The sequence below is a fragment of the Centrocercus urophasianus genome, unplaced genomic scaffold (genome assembly GCF_019232065.1).
Source record: "Centrocercus urophasianus isolate 14NV4802_14NV808 unplaced genomic scaffold, USGS_Curo_1.0 seq_16, whole genome shotgun sequence".
Classification (NCBI taxonomy): Eukaryota; Metazoa; Chordata; class Aves; order Galliformes; family Phasianidae; genus Centrocercus; species Centrocercus urophasianus.
Window position 1 is genome coordinate 18,466,257 of NW_024884711.1, and position 10,543 is coordinate 18,476,799.

The 10,543-nt window shown below is 40.0% G+C and overlaps 1 protein-coding gene across 3 annotated transcripts in view; it reads right to left on the reverse strand.

The window, feature by feature from the left end:
* The window catches only part of ITGB8 (integrin subunit beta 8), a 58,937-nt gene extending 48,428 nt beyond the window's left edge, over nt 1–10,509 (reverse strand). The window contains exon 1 of one of the 3 annotated variants that reach the window (XM_042817277.1): nt 3,677–3,695. Coding sequence is in view for 1 of the 3 variants with exons in the window: in XM_042817275.1 (XP_042673209.1) it covers nt 10,380–10,509 (130 nt within the window). In the remaining 2 variants the exon portion in view is untranslated. Of the gene's footprint in view, nt 1–3,676; nt 3,696–10,379 lie in introns of those variants that run through there. The other 2 variants (XM_042817275.1, XM_042817281.1) reach the window with 2 other exon arrangements.
* Nucleotides 10,510–10,543: the final 34 nt, after the last annotated feature.

The window sequence follows — 10,543 nt, forward strand, 5'->3', positions numbered from 1 at the left end:
TGTATACGTTATAATCACATCCTGCCTCCATATTATGAATGTAACTTTATCATGATCAGAGCATTTATCTGAGAGTAGGAATAATAATAATAATAATGTGTTCTAGGGTTGGAGTGAATGCTAAACACTCGGTTTTCCAACAGCCAGCATGTTGTTCACGTACATCCAGGAATTTAGACGTTTAATGACATTGCTGTAGTTGCACATTTATGCTGTTTTTGGAATGCACACTCTTTGCTTACTTAACACAGAAAGCCAAAAAATAACTAGCAGTTTATACTTCCTGATCATGGTCCTCAGACTGCTGAGCACTACTTAAGGTAAGATACAATATCATCTTGTCTATACATTTTTTACCCTTAAAATCTGCATCCAATCTTGTTCTACGTAAGCAGTCAGCCTGGCTGCCCATCTCTTCTGATGATGTGCCTTCAGCAACTAGAACAGAGCCTTGCTTCTGAGGGATGCTGCAGTTTACACAGCACACTGCAACCACCTCCACCTTTCTGTCCTTCCTTGGGAGCTGCACAGGGCAACTCCTACACCGGGCAGGCAGGAGCTGCCCTAGCTAATGTGCAGCTTCTCCATGCACTTTGGCTGAACGCACAGATACAATGAAAAGCATTGTAAAAATGTTAGAGTGGGAATTTTTTTCCATGATTATTGTGTCTGACACTTTCTTACTCAGATTACAAGGAAAAAATGAGAGGCTGTGCTTTAACCACCAATCCTAAAACCTAATCCTGGCATTAGGGCTTCATCTCCCCTTTTTCCAAGCAAGCAATAAGCAGTCTCTTTGCCCCTGATGTGCAATGTCATGCTTCAAAAGCATGCTTTGTCACCATGTTTTCCCAAGAGGGTAACAAGGTATTCCTCTGAACAGGAGGTCCTCCCCTTTGTCCAAAAATATTTCAGTTTGAAAATTGTAATCTATTGTGATTGAGAATAAATTCCTAAGATTACTTGAACGAACTTACCAGACAATTTTTCTGCTTTCTACTCTCCTGTTTTAACAAGAACAAAGCTGTATGGATTTGAAAACATTTCTCCAGCAAGAGAAGCAGCAAAAGGAGCCCAGATACAAAACCTGGGTGTATAAGATGAATATTTTCTAAGAAAAATGCGGTGAGCAAAAGAAAGGTACAAAACATGACCTTCATTGTTCACAGAACTCTAGAATCACAAAATCGTTAGGTTGTAAAAGACCTCCATGATCACCTAGTCCAACCATCCACCTACCATGCTAAACCATGTTTCTTAGAACAACATCTACATGTTTCTTGAACACCTCCAGGGATGGTGATTCCACCAACTGCCTGGGCAGCCTATTGCAGTACACCACCGCTCTTCTGGAGGAGAAAATTTTCCCTCATATCCAATATGAACCTTCCCTAGTGCCACTTGAAGTCATTCCTTCTTGGCCTTTTGCTGGTAACCTGAAGAGAAAAAGCCAACCCCTACTGATTAAATCCTGAGCCCTGGAAATATACTTCTGTAAACATGGCAAGCCTTTCTATTAAACTATCAATCAAACAACAACAACAAAAACTCTGCCACCTTTGACATTCTTTTTCTACTAGTCATTAAAAAAAATAATAATGGCCAAGAGGTACAGTGTTCCTTGAAAGAAAAGCAGAATACCTTGAAAGATAAAACCATGATATAGTTATAAAGATAAGAGATAAAAATGACACACAAATAAGAAGTATACAAACACATCTAGACATTGCTAGTGAGCGAGTCCTGGTGGCCACTGTGGGTTCCCACTCCTTATTCTTCCACATTACCACAAGAACACATTATTCTATGAGAACGAAGGGTTTTACTGGAAGCCACAACAGTAATGGGCCATCAGAATGTCAAGTAATGCAGCAGTCTGCCCTAGTACACTACAGTTCATGCCTGTGCAAACTGTGCAGAGACAGACCCAAGACCTTCTATTTATGCACTGTGCAATCTGTGAACGATGCCACTTGGGAGAACTGATGCTGGGTATCAGCTGAATAAGGCAAAGAGAGATGAGGAAAAAGGAGAGGCCCTTTTCTACAGCGTTACTACACAGTGTTAGGAAAGCTCTGACAGAAAAGGACATGGTTGCAAAGGCTAGGATGTGTAACGTCGAAGCCGGATGTTCTGGTGTTGAACGCTCTGTCATGGCACATGGGATGGAGTTTTCCAGCATGTGCGTATGGGGTATGCACGTTTCCAGAATTAGGGAATGAGGCAAGGCTTCAAGGAGATACTCCTTACACCTCCCTGAGCCTACAAGCATCTTCCTTAGCCTCATCTCTCAGGGAGATTCAGTGATGTGAATATTGCACAACATTCAAAAGGAAACTTTGAGAACAGAAACCTCATACAGATTCATACAGACTCCAGTTTTTGAGAGTAATGCATAGATCACATAGAGAATTTCTTCTTTTTATCAGAAAGCTGCACATAGTGTTTCAGAAAAGGTGCTACAAAAATAGTTGCTGGTGTAGCAGTTGGGGCTCACAAACACATCAAATTGCAGCCTCAAATATGACCTTGAATGTGGGAGACTGCTACTGAGTACTCCGGATTGACTTTGTTCCCAAGCCGCAATAGAGAATGAAAACAAGGACTGTAACCTTGAAATTTTTCATAACACACAATTTTTTTTTGTTGTCCAATTCTACTTGCAGCCTCTCCTTTCCATGAAACTTCCTGCTTTTATAGGAGATGGTTAAATTTGGTTGATGCAACCCATGACTGCAAACAATGAGTCAAAGACTATTCAGTTTCCGAAGCCAATCTTTTCTGTCTCTGGCAAGTAAAAACACACATGGCAATTTACTCTGATTATACCATTAGAACTAGATTTGTTCCCAACAGCCGTTAGCTTTTATGGCAAAGGTTTGATAGCCTTGTTTGCACAGTTTTGCACCGTTTTGCACCAGTAAAAATACAAAGCATATGGAAGCAGAAGGTTTAATTCTTTTTTCTCTTCTCTTTTTTTTTTTTTTTTTAATTTCATTAAATCCTTTGATTTAAAAAGAACTTCAGGATGTGTGGAGCAGTGTTAATTCCCGTTTTCAAGGATAGAACGTGGACATGGAAATCATTATACTCTCGTCATTTCCAGATGCTAGGATCTCCCTAAGAGTTGGCCAGCTTGGACACAGCCATGCTGCTCTCACAAAGCCTAAAATTGCTGCTGCTGGACCTCAGGGCTGATTACACTGCTTCTATCTTAGCAAGCATGACTGGCAAGTAGCTCATCAGCATCATAGAATAGCTCAGAGCTATTTCTTCACAAGGAGCATCATCACAGACCACCTGATCCACTGGTTCTTAGTCCACAGCAATGCAAATAACTCACTTTGCTGAGTTTTTATGTGTACACATTGTAGACTGGGACAAGTTTATTTCATACTCCAGGCTGTAATACTCAAAGCTGAATACCTGCGGGAACCAGACCCTCAAGAACAAAATGATAATCAAATTATATACTTTATAGAAGTTTGCCCTAAAACAAAACAAAAGCCTCAATTCACTATGTGTTTGCATATAAACCCAAATAACTGTGTATATTAGTATAAAAAGAAGACAAGCCAAGGTTAAAAGAAAACACTTAGCATGAATTAAATTGCACTCAGAATTAGAAAACCTCAAGAATATGAAATTAAAGACTGGTATCAAAGCAGGTAACCACCTCTCTTGTGGACTCGTAGTGTATGATGCCCATCTTCTGGAGGATCCCAGCTTCTGGAGGAAGATATATTCACTAGGGGTATTAAAAATGTTATTGCCTTCAGGAATACAATGTGTTAGCTCTTTGTTATTCCAGTAACTTGCTTTTCAATAGTTTTGAATCTTCAAAAAAGTCATTGGACATGAGAACAATGGAATGTGGTAAAAGCTTTCTGGGATTTTCTTTTAAATTATTTTTTTTACTTTTATTCTCTTTGAATGCAGAAACCATTGTCTTATTTCAAATAACTGTGATAACACAGCACAAGACACTCAAGCTACAGTTTGATGATTAACAGCTGAAGCATGAGTCCTTCAAAGACAAGTTAAACTGCAGTGTTTTTCCGAATATAAACATAAAAACTGGAGGAACACAAAAATCTTTTAAATGAATAATGAGAAACTAACTTTCTGAAACAAAAGACACACATGTTATTCACAAACATTAAAAAAAAAAAAAAGAAGAAGAAAAAATAGAAAATAGCAATCATACCTGTCTAGGAGCAGGCAGTGCCCAACCTCCATTTTAGGTTTACATAATAAGCCTTTTAGCTTCTTATAATTTGCAGGTAAAGACTACATAAAACATGACTGCAGGCTGTAAAATGTGCAGACTTGCATACTAACTCTAACTACTGGTAAACATACACTGTTTGATTGCAAGCTTCTGCTTGTGGTTCTGCAAGTAAGTACTCACATACGTGAATGCCTTGCAGGTGCAGTTTAAATGCTCTGTAAGGGAAGGCCTTTAAACATGCAGCTTTGAGATTTCAAACAGGTAGTAATTTATTTCATGCTCTGAACTCACATCACAACAATTTTGACAGCAAAATGCAATTCAAAGTTTTGCTTAGATTGGAAGAGCTTGCTTGCTTAAGTCACTAGTTTTATTTAGATCATTTTACACCATTCATGCCAGAATGAAAGTTTTTTTATTTCCTGGGAGTCCTGTTTGTACAAGGAGATGAGAATCTTGCTCCATTTAACTTCCAGATGTCCAGCAAGAACCTCCCATCCCAAAGAAACAAGTTGTCTTCAGTACAGAACTAACCTGTCACCCTGTGGAGAGGAAGTGGACATAAATCATATTCTTAATTACAGTACAGCAAGAGGAATTCACTATGCCTCGCTCACTTGAACACTGAGAAGGAAGGGAATATGTTTTGGAGAGAGGAGTCACTGGTTTAACCAGATTTGGATGACTTTAGAGATGCCACTATACATCATGCAGCTCTATTCATAACACAGCTACAACAGTAAAATACCAAAAATTCTGAAGTTCTTAAGATTGGAACTCAATAACACAGTGCTGCTAACAACATCCAAACCATTGGGCAGAGAGGAGCCCTTATGAAAAATTAAAATCCAGCACCCAGGAGCATTATTCCACCTGCCTGAAGCTACAGAATTTTCCTCCTCTGATAATTATAGTTCAAACCCATCTCTTCATCTCTTTTGGTAATTATAAATACTTCAGGTTCATTACTGTCATCACAGTTAATAGCAGGCTGAAATTACTACAGGCGTATGACAGTGAAGTCATGGGAAGCATAGAAACATATGAAGAAAAGGAGTCAATTATGATCTTTGCAAACTTTTGAGTTTAGGAAAACAAAGACTCAGTGAGAAGTTGCCTTTTTAGCAGCTTTCTAATGCTATAAATTCATATAATCTTGAAACACATTTTGCTAAAAGGGTTATTCTTGTTTTGCTGCCAGAACAAGAGGGAATCCTGAATGGCTGGAAAGAGGCTGGCTCTTCTTCTTGAAGAAAGGTTCTATTACAGTGAACTAATTCATTAGAGCCCTGTTTCCTTTCCAAAAACTAAATAGCCTGAGTCCATTTATGTAAGCCACACCATATATATATATACATGTTATTCCTTAATGAATTTCAAGTGGCTGGAGAAGAATAACAGACCGCCTCCTATTTTGTCCATCAAAAATTATGTCTATTTGTGCAGATCAAAAAGAAGTATTACATCTTTTCCACTGGTTTGACAGATGTCAGCAATTAGTTATGGACTTTTAAATCAGATTTTGTTGAAAATATGGACATAGCTATAAGCACAGAGGCCTTAAGAATTTGACTTAAAAGCATATTAACAAAGGAATTGATGTTCTCTAAAATTTTGTTTTCAGTGCATTCAACTTGAGAAACTATCTTTATACCAAAATGTCTGTACTACCACCAACAGAGGAAGTAGAGATTTACATACATAATTCTTGAAAATATAACAATTTCAGTGCCATTAAAGTATTTTAAGAACACTGAGCACACTGAAAACAAAGACATTCTGTCTGTCCTTCCTGACAGAGCTCATTAAATCAATGAGATACACCTATCCCAATACTGAACAAAACCTGTTTTTTGCTGTAGGTTTTTTAGATGCACACTGGTCATAAAAAAAGCAGCTCATGTATATAGCAAATATTTTGTTTAACAAAGCTAGTGTTTCTTACTGTGGATCTGTTGCAAAGATGAAATCTCTGGCTTCTACTAAGAACTCTATGCAATTTATGCAATTTGTAAATATGGTATCTTACAATTTTTATTGTAGAATAACAATACTAATTATCTTAACTCCAAGACCAATTAACATGTACATCTCATTGGTTGTTTTGTTTTGTTTTTTTTTTTCCTTTCCCAGTTTTGTCTTAGCTACACTAACACCTAGAATTGATGTGGTTTTGTCTTCAGGAGTCATTCAAGTGAAAAGTTCCTTGATGTTCTTATTTTACGACTAAGTTCTTTCCAGGAACTTGAAAATTCTACTTGCAGTGACTGAAGCATATGGTGAAGCACTATGTTTTTATGCCCTGTTTATGTACACTGAACATATAAACATATGAGGATTTATTTGATGGAGATTTCCTCAGGTTTCCATAAAGCTTACATTCTAACATCCTACTGATGCTCTGAAGAGATAAATCAAACTCAAATTGTACTTTAATGGAAAATCAAATTTATTCATCCAGGCCTCTTGATTAATGAAGTGTAATTCCTACCTGCTCTGGAGTAATTGCAGCTCCAGCCCTTGAAAGCTCAAGGACAAAAGAAGTTACTACCTCTTCAAATTGCTATGAACAATATTCCTGCTGCATGCAGACTTCAAGCTGCCTTCCCTACTTACTTCAGCAGCAATGCGTCCATAATGACATAATAACTCAAGCTGCCTGGTGCACCAAGAGTATACTTGTTGCTCCTCTAGTAAACTTAGTAAACTGACCATCTCCTTTCTTTTCCCACAATCACACCATCTCAAGCATCTGTAGCACAGAAACACTGCAAATGCTATATGTGCATCATTTCATTCAACTTGCAAAAAACCATAAAAGAACTATTGAATAAAAACCCCAAAGAAATATATGAAATTGTAACAAGTGGTGAGAACTGTGCAAACTACAAAGTAAATTTATGCATACCATTGGCATAATATGCTCCTTTGAAACATGCAGGTAAGTGAACCTCCTCTTTGCTATTCATCAGAAGTGCAATCTACTGCCAAAAATGATCTTATAGCCTTAAGGTGCAAATCACCCACACAGGATCAGGAAATTTAAAATGGGTTTTCTCTTCTCCTTGGATTGCTTTAAGACTTAGGAAAAGCAGAACTGTCTCAATGCTGAGTACCCCATACAATACAGCTTTCACTGAGCCTCTAAATAGAAATGGGCATAGGATAGAAATCAACAGACAGATACATGGTTAAAGCTACCATGACATACAATTTATTTCAGATTTTTTGTTTGTTTGCTTGCTTGCTTTTGGGGAGGGGAGGGCAGGGCACTTCCTGACCACCTCCTCAGAAACAGTTCTTTCATGTGTAGTTTGAATGGCTTTTTCTATGCCATTGAGAAGTGACACTGTAACGATTTATGAAATTTTGTAACTAGAACATGAGAATCTGATGTGTCAAGGCTGGCAAACTACCAAAGAGCCAGATGAGAGAACAGTAATGGATTATGTTTGGCATCAGAAGTCATGCTGTTTGGATAAATCAATTAACAGTTGTCCCTGCTATCATCACAGATCTTCTGTTTTCCCCAAAACCCCAGCTGGTCTTTCCAAAAGATACTATAAAGAATACTGACAATGCCAACTTTCAAAATGTCAAGAGATTTGTCAACCATGACTGTACAAAAGAACTGCCATGTGACTGATCTTCAGTTCTTCAATCAAGGATAAAGATTGCCATGCCATCCAATCTCTGGGAGCACATCACATGTAAACTCTGCTTACTTGAGTTTCATGTAGGAATGATTAACCCAGATAGTTTTGAAAGCATCAAGCACCTTAGCATTCAAGTTTTAATGTATGTAAAAACTGCTTTTTCTGAGACAATGCTGGGATTTTAACCAATGTCCTCTGTTAACCTGGCCTGATCAGTCACTCTACAGCATTTTAGCCCTATGCACTCTATATGGTAATACAGAAGATGCAAGACTTGCATGAGGTTAGCTTCCAAAAGAGCCAAGTGAGCAGACTGTCTGCACATATGCGGAGTAGTTACACAAGCAATGCACACACGTGCTCTCGCTGTAGAATTCAGCTTCTATTCACTTAGCTGGTTTAATTCTTCAGGAGCTCGTCAGTTTTTTTGTGTTCCATCATAAATACGAGATCTGTGTAAATCGCTATAATACAAATTTAATTTTGAATTAGTTCCATTCTTATGTCAGGTACTTGTTTTAGTTGGCTTAGTGAACTGTAAATTCCCTTCGGTAAGACTTAGCGAACAAGGGACCCTTTGTCGAAGGGAACAACACTAACCTTTTATCTGAGCTTACAGAACCTTTAATTTGGGACTTGCAACTTTACAGTGTTGGGAGATTTCCTTCTGCACTCCTCTTAGCTGCAAACTGGGGTCATACTCTGTTTTTACTTACACCCAAGCAGTAACTCACATCTCAAACTCTACTTTGAGAACAAATACTTCAGGTGACATAAAACTGTACATTTTTCAATTAGAAGAGCAAGAAATGCTTCAACTAGAATGAATACATTTCAGTCCCATGAATGTTTCATATTCATTCCAGTTCCTCTTAGAACTGGAGATTCAGTGCAAGAAATTCTGCCAAATGTGCACATAAATAATCTGAACTCTCTGATGGCACGGGAACAGTGTGATGCTCTTCTCCATGCCCAGTGCTGTCAAGGCAGAAGCATGGAGGAGTGGCTGCTTCAACAAAGCTGCGCTGCCAAATAGCTGTACATGGAGCTGCTGCCCAGCGCTTTGCTAACAGCAGACTGCAGAAGTCCAAGGAATTCAGGTGGTGCTGTGCTGATGCAGAGAGCTAACGCAGCCAAAAGTAAAATAGACAGACAAGGAAATAAAATAAATAGTAACAATAAGCCTCCAAACTTCTACCATTTATTTTATATACTCAAGGAAAAACAAAACACTCTTCTTGGTTAAACTATGAAGTGATTATGCATGAAAGGAAGAATTCAGTGCAACTTTCAGCTTTCACAAATTAGCAGAAGTTTCAAACACAGAGGAAGAGAGCAAGATCTATCAGAGCAGCAGACTGCCAGACCTGGTAGCTGTTGTCACAATAAACATGCAGCCCACAACTTACCACCCATGTGCATTTTCACTGTCAAGCAAAACAAAAGAAGCAAGCATCTTGTGGAGCAAAAGCCCCACACACAGTCTTCACCTATGTCATGCTGTTCTCATGCCTTATTTGCACTGCTGTGCACCCAGGAGCAAGCATACCACTGCACTAAGGCAACGAGATCTCCTCTCCATAAAGTTTCAATTAGTTTCTTAAACTCAATTACACTGCACAGAAAAAAATCTGGAATACTGGATGAAGCTGTCATGTTTCATAAGACATTTAATAATATTATATTTTATTTTTCCTATTGACATTTAGTTTGGTTTTGAGCTCGAACTATGAAGCCAAAAGAGCAAAATAAATTATTCTGTGAAACTTAACAAATTATTCCATTGTTTTTAAAAGCACTGGGCAAATCCCACTGAATTAGGCATGAATTTGTCACATATGTAGGGAGGAACTTAAGACTGATGCATTGTTCCCGTTACAAATCTTATTTTTAAAGGTTTCAAGTTAGTGTTTAAATTAACTCCAGGCTTAAGCACGGAATATGCATTTACTCCACAGAGGGAAAGGAAAGAAAGGGAAGGTGGTTGTCAACTTGATCTGTCTCTCGGTCCCTGCCAGTGAAGCCGCATCGTTGAAGAAACGCCAGACTAACCTGAGAGCTGTCTGACACAGGAGGTGCATCTGCACAAACTCCTAGGCCTAAGCTGACGGCAAAACTTCGAGCAGCCCTCCCGCAACTCGAAGCGTCCCCCACTCTTACCTGAGCCTCCACGGCCCGCAGAACCGCTGGTGCCAGCGGACTGTCAGTGCGCACCGATTGAAGCAGGTAGAGAAAAAAGGTCTCCCTGAACTCCATGCCCATTTTTCAGCCCGCGCTGTCAAACCGAGCGCTTAATCGCATCACCCACCCGCCCCGGGACCGCAGCCGGGCCGTGCCGGCAGCTCCCGCAGCGGCAGCAGCAGCTCTGATCCGCCCCCCCTACCGCTGTATGTACCCACCGCCCCACCTGCCCGCGGCCGCTCGGCCATCCCCTCCGTCCCACAGCGTCCGTCCCTCTCGGGCAGAGCACGGAGAGCAACTCGGCAACTTACGGCGCTGGCAGAGTCCAGGCACAGCCGCCAGCAGCCGGACCGCCCCGAGGAGGGCCCCGGGGCCGCGCTGGCACTTGGGCACGGAGACGATCCCCGCTGTGAGGCACGCCAGCAGCGGCACCCACATCATGCGGCGCCGCTCCCGCTGCCGCTCCCTCGCCCTC